The sequence below is a fragment of the Coloeus monedula genome (genome assembly GCF_965178545.1).
Source record: "Coloeus monedula genome assembly, chromosome: 17".
NCBI classification, from domain to species: Eukaryota; Metazoa; Chordata; class Aves; order Passeriformes; family Corvidae; genus Coloeus; species Coloeus monedula.
Window position 1 is genome coordinate 7,929,048 of NC_138797.1, and position 19,278 is coordinate 7,948,325.

Genomic DNA, 19,278 nt, shown 5'->3' on the forward strand with positions numbered 1-19,278 from the left:
GTGAAAATAAAGACTTGGGAGTTTCTATTTTGTATATTGATTTACTTTATTTTATTTGCCTTAATTGCAGCATTATTTCTTTAAATACTTGCTAACCATGATAACAGTTCCTGTCCATGATGGAGATGGGTTATGAAGCAATGTATCCTGAAGATACTTCCCCCTTTCTGATAACAACATATAGAGCAGGATGAGGACAATTCTGTCAGTAGAATTATTCAGTAAAAAGGGTTCACCTGCATCTCTCAGGAGAGGTTTGTGTTCTCAAGAAAGACATGTGCTTTTTGTCCTGTAGAGCTGAGAACATGCCTGATTTCTGGAAAGAAAAGGGAGTATCTGTCTCTAGGTTAGAGGAGGAAAGGGTGCTGAGCATATTTATGGTTCCAGTATATGGGGAAGATACAACAGTACATAAATTGGATTCAAATTTGCAGGAGAAATAAGGCTGGAAGAGCTGGTTTTGCTATGAACAAGATGGTTGCAAGAACACACAACCTCCCAAGCAAATTTCTTCCTTTATGTTACAAAACTTACCACCTTTTTAATGTGTTGCTGAATTCAGTTTGCATTTGTGTAGCTTTGCTTGTTCTTGTCTTCATCATTCTTTAATCTTTTTTCATCTCATTTTCGTACTCATTTCTGTATTTTCTGATTCTTAAACAGGTATATATTCCCCTCTGCAGACTTCCTTCTTTCTTGTGTGTGTTGTTGAACTGGGTGTCATGCACTGCTGTGGGTTTTGAATGCTCCAGTTCCTTTTCCAGCATCTGTCCTTTCATTTTCTCTGCTTTTGTTTGGACTGCGAATATCATGTAATAAGGAAGGGGGATATTTACAAGTAATTACAAACAGGGTATTATGTAGAGCTCTGGGTCAGTGGATCTGGCCTGCTGAATAATGAGATTGGTTAGGGAGATCAAAACATTCCTGAGTCACTAAATTGGAATGCCAGTTGCAACAGAAGCTGAGGGATCGAACCCCTGGGAGGTGCTGGGCTGGCTCAGTGCTGGCAGGGAGGATGCACTGGGGAAGGGAGGATGTGAAGTGGCTGGCATGCGTTTCTCGTATACTTTGATTTTTACAAGAAGTTGTTTCCTTGGGAATTTATTTTTGTCTTGTTTGGTTATTTTCAGCTGTAAATCAGGCTGCCTGCTCTTAATGAAACTTGGTATTGGCATAGCTGTGAGACTGAAGGAAGTATTGCTGCTTGCATCCAGATTGAGACAACATTTCTCTGTATATTTTGAGTCTCTATATGGCTGGTTATTATATATACATATATATATATATATGTGCTGTAAAAAATACTAACTTTTCTGCTGATGGAGTTTTGATGAGGCCTGGGCCAGAATCTTGTATTTGAACCTTCTATCCGCACATCATTGTATGATATTTACATCATTATATGCCCAATTCTGACCTTAGCAGGATAGCTCATTTTTTCTAGTACATTTGTCTCCAAAGTACATCTAGACTTTGCTTTTTTCTGCTGTTCTACTCATATTATTTCCACAAATTGAACATAGTTTGACTGTCAACATACCTGGATCTGGAGCTGCTGTCTGAAAGAGAATCAGTGGCACAATTAAAAGTGGTCTTCATCTGGGTAGGAAGCCATAAATCTGGTTGCCAACACCATTAACAATCTTCAGCTTTTTATGAATGCTTAAAGAATGTTCTTGTTGTGGATTACTTTTTAATGAAGAAAGCTGTGGGCAGAGGACCTGGGAGCTTCTATAGCTTCACAAAATAGGACATTTTTCCTTGGGGAGTTAGTCCACCCTCTAGTGTTGCACAGGCTCTGAGTGGGAAAGTTTAACTCCCTGCCCTGTCATTATTCAGGAAAAGTCCTTTGCTAGTTCCTATCAAAGGAACTAAACAGATCCATTAACAATAAACTGATTATTGAATTGTTGGTTGTTTCATTCATACCCACTTAGGGATGTGTTGCTGGATCAGGCAGCTTCTTACAGATGGCAACAAGCAACTGCTGTGGGCAGCAATGCCAGCAGCTCCCTGGGTGTATTCCCAACATCTCTGTTTGCCATGCTGGAACCTTCCAGCCCGTGAAAGGCCTAATTATTAATTCAATGGGGAGTTTATTTCTCAAGTGCATTCAGAGCTTGTTCTCGGACAGCTGTTGAAAGGGTTTGTATGACAATTAAGCAATGACTTGCCAGGTAAAAGCTGCTCTGAAGTTCTGCTCGCGAGGTTTATTGTTCAGTCATCTAATACGTAAGTGACTTTATAATTGGTGATGTGGGTTAGATGTGTCCTGTGGCTGCTTAATCAGAAAGGTGTTTTAATCTGTTGCAGTGATTTTCCCTGATTTTTTCCATAGCATCATGTAGCATTTCCTAGGCTGCTCTTGCCCCTTTGCTCTGTTATTTCCCTGTGGTGGCTGATCTGGAGCCTTGACCGCTGAAAGACCTTGTGTGTGCTGCTGGGTCCTCTCAGGTTCTCTCCCTCCTTGTACGCCAAAATGAGACTGTTTTTTTCCTTTGGGTGATCTGCTTCAGGATGAGGGAGTGTGAATTGAATGACACTGCTGTTTTCTTGGTGGAAATTTGTCCTGGCAAGAGGAGCTGGTGTTGCTCCCCAGAGCAGGCTGTGCCTGCTGCTCCGGTGCTGGAGCTTGGGGTCTGCTGTGTTAGCTAAGCTGCTTTACAGTCTCTCTCTAAGAGCACAACAGATTACCAAGACTTGAAAAACATGCTTCTCGTGTTCTCAGTGCAGATATTCACAAAGGCCTAAGTTGAAAAAGCCCAAAGTCTTAAACAGATAATGGTTATTAGAGTTTCCGTGCAGCTGGGTAGGTGTGTCTCAGAGTCATGTCTTTCCCATGATAACAGGTTGGGGAAAAGAGACTGAAATGATAGATCACGCCGTAGAGGCCTTGAATCTGTTTTCAAATATTTGTCATTTATTTTGACAGTTTATTATTTCTAAAGACAAGTATTTACATTGTGGGGACTTACTATGGTACAAATATTTATAAAACACTTGTGTGTTTTTACTGTCCAATAGTGTGATGATAATTTTTCAATGAGCCATCAACTTCAGAATTGGTGAACAACTAATTTGCTTTTGTTTTATCTTTAGGAGAATCAGTTTTAGAAGTGTGTGAAGGTTGTTATCACTTACCGTAGAATACTCGAAATAGACACCAGGTAAGTTCTGGATTTTTTTTACTTCTTGTAGCTTCTCATTTAAATGCAAAATATTGCTGAGGAAACAAAGTTCAAAATTTCCTATAAAAACCTCTTACTACCTCAGGAAGCCAAGCCTAAAACACCTCATATTTTTCGTGGTAACACTATCTTGTGTGTGCTTCTCTCGTCTCCCCTTTAAATTTTTTTTTTTCTCCCTTGAAAAATACCAGATTGTGAGGACAACTCTAAGTGACTCTGAGACAGATGGACAGGATGTGGAGGCCAGTGGTGCTTTTTCCTTTCTGTGACAAATCAATATTTACTGAAGTGCTTTCAGGCTCAGTGGTTTTATTTAGACATTTACTAATAAATACTGGTTGAGATAGAATAATTGTTTTAGATTAACACCTGTAGTGAATTTTCTGCACTGGAAATCTTTGAAAAGCTGAAATCTTAGCTTTAACCAGCATTATATTTTACCACTTAGCAGCAGTGCTTTGTGGAATCCAAATCTTTCCTAAAATACTCAAGTGCTTTCTAAAGTCGTGTAATAAAGTATTGACTAGACATTATTTTTGTAAGTGCTGGCAAAACATAATTTCCAAGTTGGACTCTTAATCATCTTTTAATATGCATTTAAAACTGTAACTGTAGAGGGCCTGACAGCATTCCTGGTAGTTTGTGCTACAGACATGTGAAGGTTTGGGCTGAGCTGGGACAGCAGCGACCTCCCTCTGTCCAGCACTCCCAGCATTTCTCCTGTCTGGGTCATTGCTTCTGGTTCTTATTTTCCCTTTCAGGGATTTCTCTATTCTCTGTGTTACTGGTCATATTTTGGAAGACTGGGAGGATGTTGTGCACTGGTTTTAACGAAACTCCTTTGCAAAGAGAGTATCCATTAAGGTTAATAACCTGTCATTATCCTGTGTCTAGTGGGTGTCATTCACAGTGTCAGGAGGAGGTGGATTTTCTCCTTTACAGTGGGTTCAGTTTCTGGAACAGCTGTTTACAACCAGATTCCCCACACTGCAGATAGACAGTTCTCTGTAATGCTGTGAATAGCACCTGTGTACAGGTCTGTGCATTGCCACATCCATTCAGGGAGTGATTTTATTATTTTATTTTATTTTATTTTTAGGAACTTAAACTGATGAATATACAGACACTGAGAAAATGAGAATTCTGGAGATTGTGCCCCAGTGTCCTGCTGTTGTAATATCTTTAAAGCTAGCATTGTTTGGTTTCCTGTGCCCCTTCTGATTTTGATCAGTGGAGCTGAACAGCCACAACTCCTTCCTGAAGCAGTCTTTCCTCCAGCAAGGAAATTCAAGGGACAGCGGTGCCTGTGTGACTTACACAGGGGGAGATGGGAAAAGTGATATTTGAGGATTACAGTTTCCAGAAGTTTGTTCTTGAATAAATACTCAGTGCTTCAGCCTTGGAGTGAGATGAGAAGTACTGCTGTTAGTCTGCTTCCAGAAGCTAACAACACTGACATTTTGTGGGTATTGTCCATGGAATTAGTCTTCCATCCCTTTACTTCAAGGTAGTTCTTCCTGGACCCAGCAGTGGTGGTTCAGTGTTGTCCCAAACACCTGCTGTCTGTGTGAGCAGTGTCAGTACCTTCTCCCTCCATTCTGCCACACAGCTCAGCATGTTTTCTTGGGAAAATTGATCCCCCTCACTGCCAACTTCCATGGAAATTCTTTGCAGCATCTTGCAGCAGATCAAATGGAGTTTAATTCCACCTTCCCTGCTTCTGGCCACCAGATCTGTTGTCATCCTTTTCAGTGCAGACATTCTTTGGGATGTTCTGTGAGTATTTAATTCCCTAAACTGGCAGAGAACTATTGTTTTTTTTCTTGGCTGTAATAACCCTTTGCCTTTTTCATGAGTTAAATACAGCTTCCAAAAGGGTCAGCAGACCTGGCAGAAACTAAGGTATCACCAGTTTCATGAAACTTGATGGGATTCTTCTGGGAAGATGGAAAGAAAATCAGTGTTTCTAAGGTTGAATTTTCCATGGATATATTTAGAACATTAAGGATGACTTCCATAAATAACCTGTCAGGTTTAATCTGAGTCTTTTCAGCGAGGTGGTACCAATTGTACTTACCTGGTGCTGCTGAAAGCAGTTGCCTGTTGTGATAGAGCTGACTAAGGCAGGACATTGTGGCACACAGATGGTTAAACACTGTGCTGGTTAATCCAGGAGATTACCTTTCTCCAGAGCCTTCCCAGAGAAACCTCTTCAGGGCATCCTGCTTGGTTAGAAAAGGGAGCAGATGGCTTGTTGCTGCTGAACACAACAGTTTTTAAAAATACAGGGCAGCTTTCAGGACTGTGAATTAGAGCCACGTGTGAAAACAGCAGGATAAATGATACCCAGGTTTAGGAAAACTCGGAACTTAAATAGCTTGCACCTTTATTGTCTGTTTCATATTTAAGAAGCCAAAGGTTGCATTCCTAGTAATAATACTCCTCTGTTCCCTTAAGTAAAAAGCTTCCCAGATGAATTCCCATCACTGCCTTGTCCTCCACTCTTGTGCCAAGGCCAATGTGTCCATTTCATACCAGTTTGGAGAAATAAATGTTAACATCCCATTACACTGAGCTGTGGATCCCCAGCACTGTTCAGATGGAAGCAATTAAGGCTGCAGCAGTGTGGAATTGTATCCCTGTGCCTGCAGACTGATAGATACTGCCTGGTAAACCAAATTCATTTTTATTAAACAAATTGACCCTAATTTATCAGCAGAGATTTTGTTAAGCAGAACATGGTGTATGGCTGTGATCTGCAGCATCTGTCACCAAGGGCATGTTGGGTTGATGTTACAGGAAGTTTGTTATGTTTAAATAGAGCTGCAGCTTTTAGGAAAAATGTCCATAATGCCCTGGAAGCTCCTGCTTGAAGCAGTATCTTCCTTGGAAGGGCTAAGTCAGCATGTGAAATTCCAATCAGGCTGCTTTCCCCCCCACCCCCCCGACTTCTCAGGTCCCTGTCCAAGAGCAGTAGTGACAGACACTCCTTGGCAGGGAGCTGCTGGCAGGGACTGGTGTGCTGGAGCTTCAGGGAGGTTCCCAGGAGGGTGGGAGGAAGTGATGATGGTCACAGAGCAGGAGGAGCTGAGCAGGGAGCCTGGGAAGCAGTGGGAGCAGGCTGGTGTGATTAGGTAGATTACCAGAGACATATGAGGATCATGGGTCTTTGACCTCAGCTCCAGGGCAGAGGGGGCTGGGAGGCTGCCTTTGGGAAAGGCTGTCCCAGAGGGTTGTGTCTGCTGTGTGCCTGGGTGTGCAGTTTCTCTCCTGAAATACGGTTTTCCTTTCCCTGAATCAGATTGTGCCGAAATAAGTGAGTTGTTTGTGTTGTGTCTTGCAGCACTCGGTAATTTTCCTCCCATACAGAAAGCTTTTGGTACTGAAGTGTCCTTGCAAAGAAAGGATTTTCACTCCCTACGCACACATTCACCTTCCAGATTTGGGGTGTAGTTTGAATTTTTAGCCTGAGAATTAGAGTTTAGACTATTTATTATTAATAGTAATAATTTATATCTTCCTATAGGAAGCTTTAAATTAAACTGGGTAGAAGTGCCAAAGGCTTCTTGAAGGAGATTCGATGAGAGTTTGGTTTAGCCAGTGTATTCCAGTTAGAACAACTGGAGCTGGTGCCCAGTGTTAAATGAATGTAAAGGCAGAGAGGCCAAGTGAGGCAGAGAATCAACAGCAGGGTCTGAGCTGAACATGCCAGTGGTGACGTGTCTGTCCACATCCTTGTCACTTGGTCCCCCTTGTGTGGGTGTGACTCTTCCCATGTGTTGCTGGAAGCAGAGCTGTGGGTTTGTGAGCTGTGAGGTCACAGTTCCACCCAGGCAGTGCAGAGGGTGAGGGCTGAGTGTGTTGCTTTCAGCCAGCCTTGTGAAAGCTGAAGTTATTAACTTTCTTATATAAGACATAGAGTTAAATTAGAAAAGTCCGGTGCTTTAAATATCTTTTTCAAAGGCTGCATAATCTGGTGTGGGCTAATTGTAATGACATAATCCAAAAATAGCCAGTAGTCTTTTCTTGGATGCTCATCCTGGCTGCAGTTCTGTAGCTAAAGAACAGCAGAGCTGATCTCCTCAGGATGGGAGAAGGCATAACCAGATCTAGTCCTGGCATGGCAAAGGGGACACCTTTGGGGTCTGTTACATTTGGATGTGGAGCAGGAGGTTAATCCATGTTCACTAGCATGATTTTAACTAGAATGCATGTTAAATGTTGGATTCACAACTTTAAATTACAAGAGAGGAGATCTGTTCTCTGGGCAGACATTGCCTCTATCCTTGTGGAATGCACAGGCTTGGTCACACTGGATTTATCTAAGGATTCTGTTTGACCTGGTGTTGGTGATAAGATGGGGGACTGGGGTTTGGGAGCTGTGGGGAAGTTTGTTTTGTTTTTTTTAATGTAATTTCTGAGATAGATAATACAAATTAAGTCAGTTATCCCAATGCCAGTGTGGTGCAAAAAGGCAGCCTCAACAGCAACTTCTCTGTTGTTGTGTTGTTTTTATAGGTATGATCACAAATAAATTACCTTAAAATTAAGATGAGGTGACTTTATAGATGTGTTATGCAGTATGTAGCTATAGCTGCACCTCAGCTGTTGATTTGGGGTTTTTGGAAAGAAGAGTTGAGTATATACAGTGGGGATTCAGGGTGGCTGGTGTTGTGCCAACAATGTAATAGTTGTTTTCACTGATAATTCACTGAATTTTATAACTTTTTACCTCCCTTTTCAAAGCGCGTTTTATTAAAGCTGAATCTTGATGTGCAAACACTGTTTTAAAGGATGATTTGCATAAGGAGGTCTGTTTTTTTCCTTTGCTTAAACATTTCTTAATCTTTATTTTTTTGACAGGGGCCAGTTCTCTCCTCAGGTTAGCTCAAGATGGCAGACCAGAGGCAACGCTCGCTCTCTACCTCTGGGGAGTCGCTATACCACGTGCTGGGGCTGGACAAAAATGCCACTTCAGATGATATCAAAAAGTCTTACAGGTAAAGCTTTGAGTTTTATACCTGTCCCAACAGCACAAATGGCTTTAATTCAGTGTTCAGCAAATGGTCTACTTATGTAGGAGCCTGAGTTGGTTTATTTAGACCTTTTGCAAGAAAAATATGTGGGAAAACCAGGTGAAAACGTGGTTGCTTCTTGCAAAAGGGGGTGTGAAAATATGCCTAGGCTTTAAATTTTTCCATCTTACATCTAGTAAGTTAAATTCTCAAATGTAGAGTGTCATTCTGGAAGGTCCTTGCCTAAATTTGAGCAGAATTTTAAGACCATGATCAGAGTTAAACTCTTGCTGTTATGTAGCCTCGTGTCTGTCTTAGGGGGACCACAGATGTGTCCATCATTTCCACTTCTGACACACAGAGATAGAGATTAAAGACACAAATAAGGATGAAAACAGAGTACCAGTGATTACTTTTTCCTAGAATTCTATTCAGAATTTCTTACTCTTTGTGGAGTTATTAGTTTAAAAGACAATTTTTTTTCTGTGTCGCTTTCCTTAAGAGTTGGGCACATGAAATGGCTTCCTACTAACCAAATAAAAACTACAAAAAAAGAGTCCTGTAACTTCTTCCTTTCCACATTCCCCATAAATCTGCTGAAATGCATTTGCTGATGTGACCAGTGGCAATGTGTTTGGATTACACTAGGGGTCAGCATCATCTTTCCATGAGGATACTCGTTGCAAAATTGTTTTCCTTTAGTCTTTAACTTTTACATAAACTTTTTCCCTTCCAAAGTTACATTTTTAATACTGATGGCAACTACATGGTGAAGTCTAGGAATAAACCAGGTCCACAGATTCTCAAAAATTAGCTTTGTCTTCCTAAAAGCTGTAAGTGGAAGTTTGAATAATTTATCTTCAAGCAGCTGGAAAATAATTTTACCTTCCTGAGGGGAAAGACTGTGAGTTTTTCCTTTGGAGGAACAACCCCTTGAGATCCTGGGGTGAAATGTAGCTGCTTCACACTTATCTGAACCTTCAGCTCATCTTGTTTCCTCTGCTGCTCCTTTATCATGTTCAGTCTGAACATCCTTTGCTGGCCTAGGGGCTGTGGGGTTTGTGTATGTGTAGGAAACGGGAAATAAAAATGTTTAATTATTGCAGCCTGACTAAGCCCTTTCCAGGTTTATAAAACCTTTTGTGATTATTTCAGCCCTCCCTGAGACTGGGGCACAAGTGGCAGCCGTGACCATGATTTACTGGAGCAGCATCATGCACAGTGAAGTGACCCAAGGGCACACTCAGGCTGGGTTTTAAATGCTGTGAGATACTTGCAGGCACATCCAAGTGCTTGCACACATCTTTGTTTTATATTTGTCTAAACATTTCCCCACTGCAAAGCTGACATGTCCTGTTCTTCTCATGTGTGTGACTGTGTGGTCATTTTCTGTAGGAGGACAAGTACCTTTCGTGGTGGCAGAGAACTGCCAGCATTTGGCTCTGTGTCATTTTTCTACTTGGGAGCATGTATTTTCTGTTCATAAGGAGGTGTTTGACCAGTTATTTCTACTGATGTCTGTAAATAGCCTGGGCCATGTGAGAACTAGCACATTTATCAATGCTTAATCTGATTTTTTTGTTAGTTGTAAGAGATCTGGCCTGATTAGGGGAGGTGTGTTGTGATTTCCTGATATCTTGAAACTCAGAAGCATTTTCTATTCTAGCAAAGCTTGAAGTGAAAAGTACTTTGTTCCTGCACAGGAATTGGTGAATTAACCACAAGTGATCGTCTGTTCTATTTTTGTGTTCAGACACTGCAGAAGCAGCAGTTCAGACACTTCAAGCAGCTGTGGCAATTTGCTTTTATTTACTCTTTGGTGCTATACCTTAGACTTGTGGTGTGTCTTTGCTGTAGCAGGAGCAAAATTTACTGGTGGAAATTGCTGGAGCTGAGGATAAAAAAACCCCAAACCTATTTTTATTCAATGTCTCTTATTTTTTTCCATTGGATTTCCAAGGGTCAAATCCAACAGTCTGAAGTCAATCCTGTGAACTAAGCTAGACACTGCTGTAGCCTTTTATTATCATCTAAGGAAGAATCATCAGGGAAATTGAATCACAGATGAAGGAAAACAGTTGGAACTTGAAAGTCTCCCTTGAGTGGCAGGCTACAGAATTAGAAAAAAATAAATCAAAAACCAGGAACCCAAACCCCGTTTTTTATTCTCTTTTTTTCTTTCTGCAGAAAACTGGCATTGAAATATCATCCTGATAAAAACCCTGATAATCCAGAGGCAGCAGAAAAATTTAAAGAGATCAATAATGCCCACGCAATATTGACCGATGCCACAAAGCGGAACATTTACGATAAGTATGGGTCTCTGGGGCTCTATGTAGCAGAGCAGTTTGGTGAAGAAAATGTGAACACATACTTCGTGCTGTCCAGCTGGTGGGCAAAGGTAAATAAAAGGGCACAGAAGTTATTCTGGGTTGGTATTGGAAACTCTTAGAGAGCTCCATTTGCTAAGTGTGCTTGGTTTTACCTTTGGAAATTGCTGGGTTTCTGACACTGGGTTAATTAACCTTCTCTTACTGTGTCATGATCTAGAGTTCAGAAGTATTTTTCTAGGAACTTCCAGTGATACAGGTCTAATAAGCAAGACCTGGGTTACTAATTGAAGCTTGGACTCTTGCAGTAGATTTAGAAGAGATGAGGATTTGGGGGGTATTCTCTAGTAGCATCTGCTAAATAATTTTGCAAAATGAGTCCTGACTGTGAGCTTGGGCTCACACAGGAGAAAATCTTGCATTTCATTGCACAGGTCCATTTTTCTACCCTTTTCAAGCATTGCCTCCATCTCTTGATTCCCCTAAGGAAGACAATAATTATATCACCCTGCTGGTTTGCTATCTGTAAAATTATTTTTTCAAACAGTTGCACAGAGACCTGTAGGAAGACTTCACTTTAGCCCATTGTCACTGTGATAAGCACCTGGCAGACCTGGCTTGCTTGGAGCTGCCTTGCTCACATACTGGGAGCATCAATCCTCAGCCATGTCCACAGTCTTGGGCTGCTCCAGGTCCCTGCCATAGGTACATCATGACCTGTGCATCAGCTGGTACAGCTCAGTCTTTTCCAGGGTTATTTATGCATGTTACAGCCTGTCCTGAACTGTTGTACACCTGGATTTTAGTACAGATGCACTTATTAGACCTGTACCTTCTTCCAGATACAGCAAAATAGTCCACTTAACTTAAATTGTAGGAATCATTCAAGCAAACCAGGCTGGCAGTATTCACCTCAGTGTAAAATGTGGGAATCATAGCCACTTTTGCACATAATTTCAAGTATTTCTCAGTGATGAAGTACAAAGCTGTAGCTACTGAGTTCTCTCTCTGCACTGCTGTGGTTTTTCTCTCTGATTCTGTATCCAAGTCTCACAAACTCTGTGGTCATGGCACAGGAGACACAGGTTATGACTATTTCTGTGGTTTTTGTCCTCTGCAGGCCTTATTTGTGTTCTGTGGGCTCATCACAGGCTGCTACTGCTGCTGCTGTCTGTGCTGCTGCTGTAATTGTTGCTGTGGGAAGTGTAAACCGAAACCTCCCGAAGGCGAAGAGCAGGAATTCTATGTCTCTCCAGAGGACTTGGAGGCACAGTTGCAGTCAGATGAAAGGGGTAGGTGAAAACCCTACGAGCTCTTTAGGATGAACATCAGTCCCTGCTGGAGTGCTCAGTGAGCTGGTTGAGGAGAAATCAGGTCCTGGGCTGTGGATGATGAGCAGGGAATGTTTGTGCCACAAGAGTTACATGGGTGATGCTGACACCAGAGACAGAGTTGCTAAAAACTCCCAGAGAGTCTTCACTAAATGCAGTGGGATCAGCCACAGAGCGGTCAGTGACCATCATTAGGTTCCTTCCACATCCTGGGGTAACATGTAGGCCAACCATGTGGGATTTCAGAAAGGGGCTCTTGTACCCAAAGGTTGAGGGTGTCAAGGCAGCGTTAACTGCGTCAGGTGTAGAGGAACTGACACTGCTACCCTTGTAGCTCTAATACTGTTTGTGAAGCTGTTTCTGTAGGATTAAACCACTCATTTAAAATATTGTAGAGCCTTGTGTATGCTGTGATGACATTTTTAATGGGCACTGCTGAATGGTGGGTGAGGATCAGCTGCTTTTACAGGAAGAAGGAAATATTGTAAACATTCCACACATAGAGTTGAGGTGAATGCTGTTGTGTGCACACTGAAAATCAGGGAATTAATATCATGCTCCTAGAGGTGTGTAAAATGGTGTTATCAGAGGGTTGTAGGGAGGTGTGACTTGTGCTTACCAAAACATACAGTGCTTGTTTGTTCCTTGGTGTGCTAAGCCTTTTGTCTTCGCTTTTCAGAGGCCTCAGACGCACCTATTGTGATACAGCCAGCATCAGCCACAGAGACAACCCAGCTCACAGCTGACTCTCACCCCAGCTACCACACTGATGGATTTAATTAAGTTAAGGAAACACTGTCATTAGAATGGATAAAAAAAAAAAAAATACATGGCCAACTCAACACTAGAATCATGAACATTAGAAGTAGAGAACGGGGAGGGGGAATAATTCTGCCACAGTAAGAAGGCAGCTTTCCAACCTGCCGAAAATATTTTGTAATCCCTTCAGCCTTTTGTCACCTTTCAGTGTCGTATCTCGATGATACGTGAAGTGCTGTAGCATGCAGTATTTAAAGCAGTTTAGCTACGGTCTTATTTGTTTCCTTTCTTTTATTTTTTCTCCTCTTTTGTTTGTTTTTTTTTTTAATAGCATGTATGGAGTTATGTTACATGTCTGTGGTGTAACGTATTGAGTTGTCACAATATCAGTGCGATGGAGACATTCTGCATTTTAAGTGGCAGTACTGGCCTAAAAATGAGATTTAAAAAGTGTCACAGAAGCCACTGTTCTTCTGTACAGTTGAGCTGTCGAAGACCTTTAGAAGTTGAGGATTTTCATTTGAGTGCAACAAACCAATTCTTTCATTCCTCCTTCTAGTCCTGCGTTATTATCTAAGCAAGTTTACAAAGCCAAGAACCAAAAAATGCCAGTCCTGCAGAGCTGGAGTCCTCTCTAATGCTGGTTTTCAGCTTAAATAAATCTACCTTGAAAAATAAAAAGGGAGAGTTGCCAATCTTTGAACAGTAAATTGAACAGCTTGTTGTGTATGAGGCAATCTCCAGTGACAATGGAACCAAAACCAACTGGGAATGGGCTCCTGTGGTGGTGGCAGTGGGATTTTAACTCCAAGCACAATTCTGTTTTGATTTGAGTTCAGTTGTTTTCCTGTAATGCTAAAGACCAAATAGTGCAGCTTTGTTTTTGAATGCATGAGAATCTTAAAGTGAAACTGGTTAACTGGCTCTCACTGAGCAAATGAGTAAAATGCAGACAGTAGGCAACAGCAGAAATGTTTAAAAACAATTGGTTTTTAAAAATTTGTTCTAATAAGTTAAGATTTTAACAGGCAAATGGGGTATTACGTGTCTTTTTTTAAAGCTGTTATAATACACTAACCCTTTAATTTTCTCATGAACATCTTTGTGGAGTACTTAAATGAATTTTTAAGAACAAACCACCTTTCTTTGTGTTTATATTGTATAATTTGCACATTGTCTTGCATTTAGATTTGTTTACACCAGTGTTTCTCTTTTCCTTGGAACAACTATGTGGAAACCACTGAAAGGTTTCCTGTACTATTTTGAAACCAAAATCAAGTCCGAATTCTGTTCTAGAAACAGAAGGTTTCTAGGTTTGTTGAGGTTTAACTGTTAAAAAGGCATTTTAGGCAGCTGGTGTATTTTGTTGTCCATAGTCATGCTTTAGGTGATACAGAGTCAGGATCTAGAACAGCTCCAGAGAACCCACACTTGGCACTTTCAGCGGGTAATTACAGCCTCGTTAATTGTGATTGTTACGGTTTTATATCACAATGCCTCTACTGTCCCTTGTACCCCCATCTCCCTGATTTGTTTTTCCCGTCTTTCTGTGGAGGGGCTGTTGGTACCTTCCCTCTGTGTCTGCTGCTCCCTCACCAGCTAAGCTCCAGGTGGTGCTTTGGAGCGGGGTAAAGATCCATTGGTCTGCACAAAAACTACCAGGAAAGGGCAGGGACCCAGAGAACCATTCTGAATATATTTTCCTGCTGTGTTTGCATGAGCAGCAAGGATGGAGCACATGAAATCTGCCATGAAACCATGTTCAGTGTGCTGGGGAGGAGAACATGCTCTCCCCATGGTCTCAGTGCTCAGTGAGGAGTGCTTGCACACCCAGACTTTGCTGTGGCTGTTGGTACAAGCACGTTTGCCTGCATGGGAGCTTGCTGCGGATCAGCATGATTTTAGTACCACATCCGGCCCCAAAAATTCCCAAAAAAACCTGTTACTTTTAATTAATGGCTCAGTTTCAGCAGCACACTCCTTAAGTCTTTTCTTCTTTGCCCAGGGTCCTTACAGACCTGATATGTGGTGGTTTACTGCAAGATACTTCTAACTTTTCCTGACTTGGATGGCCTTGAGGACATTTCTGTGTGATTTGGCTTGAGGTCCTTATTTAGTTAATGTCTTTCTTTGACCCCTTGGAATAAAAAGCCATTTTTAGGCTTAAACCCAATATCACTTTGTCTGTCCCTGTAGATTTTGCCTGAAGCCTATTCTTGGTGTAGAATTGCACTCTGGAATATGCTTGGACATGTGCAGGCTTTGTCCTCTCCACATTCACCAGTTAAAATTGCCCATATCTGTGCAAATTGTGTTCTTGAGAACACAATTTAAAAAAAAAAAAAAGGTATTGAGGTTTTTTGGCTTTGTAAATGAGCGTGGCTGATCAGAGTGAGTCAGTGAATGAGGAAGGGGCTGTTCCCCGGGAGCTGTTCCATTCCCTGTCCCCATGTTCATCTCAGTGGATAAGACAGAGATGGTTGTTGGGTGTTGCTCCGCTGCAGAGAAGCTTTGCCCTCAGTGCTGGGGGCTGGTTGTCACTGTTAATTTGGGATAATACTCTTATTTCTTAACCTCTCTGGGCAGTTTCTACAGAAGCAGAGAGGCTGGTGGGAAGCTGTGGCTCCAGGGAGGTGTGTGACACACCTGGAGTCACTCCAGAGGCTCCTGACAAGGGAACTGAAGTGTGGGCAGCACGTGAGGACCAGAGGCAGAACAGTTATCTGTGGGGAAAGATGACATCCAGGATAAGTTTGCAGTTCTAGTTCTTTGCTTAGCAAGGGATGAGTCTGAAGAGAGACTGCTTTCCTGTCGGTTCTGTCTGTGGGTGGTGTGTGAACAGGAAATTAGTCTGTTATGTGCCAGAGTGATGTTAGATGCTCCAAGGGAAACCGTTCCGAGATCTCAGTTACAGGGAATGATGGGAAAACATAATTCTAGATGAATATTCATGTTTTTTGAAGCTGTTTCAAGTTTGCCCGTGTTACTGTCTAATCTCTGAGTTTAGGATTGTTGTGTATTAATGAAGTTCTTCCTGAACTATGTAAGGAAGTGATTTAAACATTCCATCTTTAAAGCCCAAACCATGTCATTGGCACATAAGTACATTAATGCCCACTTTTTCCCTCCTGGAGCGAAGGTACAAGAGTACCCTGGGCTCTAGCACGAGTTGCACTTCATAATGGCCAAGTAGACTCCTAGTAAATGCAAAGTTCTATTGGGAATAATGGTTTAAAATCTGGCAGAGAAGCTCAGACAGGAGTTCTGAGCTTGGGCGAGGAGAGCTGCAGCGTTCCAGCGCTGTGGCCTGACCTGGGTTAGTGCAGAATGTTTCCCTCCAAAATCAAACCTGAGCACTATCCATCTCTGTCCAGTGTGTTGCCAGAATTAAAATTTGAGCTTGGATTTTATTTATTTATTTGTTTCTTTAAAGTTGTATCATTTGTACGAGTTGCCTGAGTCCTCCATTCCAGTCCTTCAGCCGCCTCCATCTGGCTCCTCCAACCTCTCCAGCACTGATTTCTTAGCACTTGTAGCTCCATTGGGGTGAATCCCATCTGGAGAGCTGGTGTTCAGGATACTGATTTATCCCTGTGTGGCATGGAGAGCCATTCCTAGCTTAGGTGGGAGGGAAAGCTGCTGCCGAGAGCGCTCAGGTGCCAGCTGTCCCTCCTGGCATGTGGAGCTGCTGGAAAAGGAGGTGCTGGATCTGTCCTGCCCATCCTCCCTGGGGATGGGAACATCCTAAACGCACTGTACTGAAGGGGCATTGCACCCCTTAAATGCCAGTCTCATTTTGTTAGTGATTTTTGTAGGAAATTCTTAAATATTTATCTGTATATAAATTTATGTAAGACCTCGGTGGCGTCCCATAGGGTGTCGTTTTAGAGCCATGTTCCCTTTTTAGTCTTCTTTTTAGATTTGTAATATTTTTAAACTGCTTTAGATATTAGCACTCCTAGTGTTCTTAAAGTGGGATGCTCTTGGAGGTTTGGAGGGGCAGAACTGAGGAGGAGGGCTTGGGCATGGCACAGAAACACCCAGTCCTGCAGCAGGGCTGTGGTCAGGGGAGTGCAGCTCTCCAAACCCTTCCTGTCAGCCTGTAAAATACCTCACACGGGTAGGGCAGGAGCCTGACAGAAAAACTATTCCTGTCCCATCTGTGAGGCAGTTTTGTGGTGTGGGGGGACACCAGTGCACTCTGGGGGGCTGTTCCAGAGCGTCTGTACTATACATGCTCCTTGAGAGAGGCACCTGCTTCTCTCAACTATTTTGTGTCCTTAGATCTTTTTGCCAGTTCTGGATAATTTAGGAAATTTATGCTGCAGGTTTTTTGTACTCAGTGCACCTGTATCTTGGCATCATGTTTAACGGGTCACTCTGGCAGGGTGGTCAGGGCAGTTTGCAGCCCCCACCTCATGTCAGTAATTCCGAATGGTGTTTAAATGCATTAATCTTGGAGCACTGAACCGTTACCCCCCAGTTATAGTTTATAGTGTCAGGTCGATATAAACTTCACATGCTTCAGCATCTGGTGCTGCTTCTCTGTATTCTAGTGGAGATCATCTAGTTTGTAGTGTCTCATTGCACCAACAGCTGCTTAAAATCTCTCAAAAGAATTGTAGCCAGTAGCTCACCAGGTGGCAGGAAGTTTGTCCGTGTTCAGCTCCCGCAAGATCCATGGTCCCCTCCACAAGCTGCCTTTGGAGGCTTACTGGGACTGTTTGGGACTCAGCAAGACTGCAATTCCCGTGTTCTTCCAAGACACTTCCTTTACGAGGAGAAGCCACGGGAGGGAAGCTGGCTGTCTGATGTTTGCACAAGCCAAATGCCAGAAACCTGGAAGATGAACTTTCATTATGCCAATGTTACATGCACAGTTCATTTTCGTGTTAAAAGGATAGATGCTGGGAATTTCTGGTGGTTATATATATATATGTATGTATATGTATAGAGGAAGCTCTTATATAAACTGGCTCTTCATTCCCGAGTGCCGTTGTCTTCTCTGCTCCCTCTCCCAGCCCTGTGGGTGTTCTCTTGCAGTCTGTGAGCAGTTGTTTGTCAAACCGTTCAAAAAATTTAACAATCTACTTGAATTCCATGAGCTGCCCCTTGCCCCAGCTCCTCTGGATAGAACTGGGCTCTGTGTGCTCCAGCTTTCCTTAGGAGGAGAGAAGGGAGACCTAGCAGAGGGCACAGGGGCAGTTCTGGAGTGACTGGAACTTGTGCAGCTGGCACATGGCGTGTTTAGATGTGGTCAATGTGCTCAGCACTGCAGCTGTGATAGAACACATGGATTTGGGTTTTTCCCTAGTTTTCACCACACTGGAGTCCCCGGAGTGGGGCTGGGTGAGCTCACAGAGCAAGATCCACCCCGTGCTGAGGGCATGGGCTGCAGCATCACGTGTGTGTATGTATGTATATATGCACATATGTATATATTTATACAACAGGTGTGCACCTTGGGTTTTTCTTTGGTGGTAAAAACGTGAGATTTGGCTCCAAGTAGTGCTCTGAACTCAGCCAGACAGGGGGAAGGTGTGAGTTTTGTGTGGCCACAGTTGTGCTTCTTTGCTCTCAGCTGCAGGAAAACCCAAACCCGACCTGTGGGGTTGAGGGACTGGTGAGGACACAGTGAAGGAGCCTGTTGTATAAATAAATGGGTCCTAGGAGTAGGAGAGGTACCTCCGGCTCCCCACACCCTGCTCGGGGAGTTTCCACATGAGCAGTGTGGTGGTGTTTGCACGGCCGGGCGCCGTCCCTCCTCTTGCAGCTTGGTTCCATAAGGACTTGGAGTTACTGAAATTCCTACACCTGAAGCTGGCAGTGATCCATGTGAAGGCACAACGGTTGTGGCTGATGTACGTGTGAGTCCCACCCTGTCCCCTCTAGCCATGCTGGATAGAGTCGCCACCGCCCTCCTCCTCCTCAGGCTGTTCCTGCCAGGGGCTGTTCCCGACACGCAGCACACCGGGGGTTCCTGCTTCACGGCGGAAATGGGGGAATATTGGAGAGATTTTTACTGCTGATACCGCTGAAGTTCTGTTTGTCACCATCACGGTTGATGAACTCCCAAGTTTGCCAATTCCAAATGCGCTGTTTCCTTGCTGGATGCTGAGCCGATCGCTGTCATTCCTTCCTCCCTCTCATCCCACCATTGCCTGCCTTGCTGGGGCGGGGTGTGGATGGGTCGGTTGGTGTCACTGCTGACATCCCAGGCGGTTTATGTTAATTTTGCATGTGAGCAAGGCCCTGAACTGTGTAATTCCTCGTGGGGTTTGGTTTCCTGGCCCCTTTATGGAGCCAGAGGGAGCTGAGGACGCCGGGAGAGACACGCCTGCATTTGCACTGCACTTCAACTCGGGCGGGGTGGGGGATAGGGGGAGCCCATCTTTAAAAAAGAAAAAAAATAGTAAAAAAAAAAACAAAAACAAACCCACCACAATCGAAGTATAAATGCATCTGAGAAGCAATTATAATATAGACATATATCTATTTTGTTATGTTACTAAAGGACCATACTTTGAGTTGCCTGTAAGTAGAGGTGGCTGTCTGAACTTCGTGGATTGTAACACTCGATACTACTGAGCTCCTGTACATACCCGCAGCGACGGCAGAAGGAATTATTTTCTGTTTTAGCATGGTAATTTGT

At 43.0% G+C, this 19,278-nt stretch overlaps 1 protein-coding gene across 1 annotated transcript in view; it reads left to right on the top strand.

Annotated features, from left to right (window-relative positions):
• The window catches only part of DNAJC5 (DnaJ heat shock protein family (Hsp40) member C5), a 30,736-nt gene extending 11,751 nt beyond the window's left edge, over nt 1-18,985 (top strand). Inside the window, exons 2-6 of the mRNA XM_082292776.1 lie at nt 3,103-3,170; nt 8,055-8,191; nt 10,394-10,607; nt 11,657-11,828; nt 12,547-18,985. Of these exons, the coding sequence (XP_082148902.1) occupies nt 8,085-8,191; nt 10,394-10,607; nt 11,657-11,828; nt 12,547-12,650 (597 nt within the window). The 5' untranslated portion in view covers nt 3,103-3,170; nt 8,055-8,084 and the 3' untranslated portion in view covers nt 12,651-18,985. The remainder of the gene's footprint in view (nt 1-3,102; nt 3,171-8,054; nt 8,192-10,393; nt 10,608-11,656; nt 11,829-12,546) is intronic.
• Nucleotides 18,986-19,278: the final 293 nt, after the last annotated feature.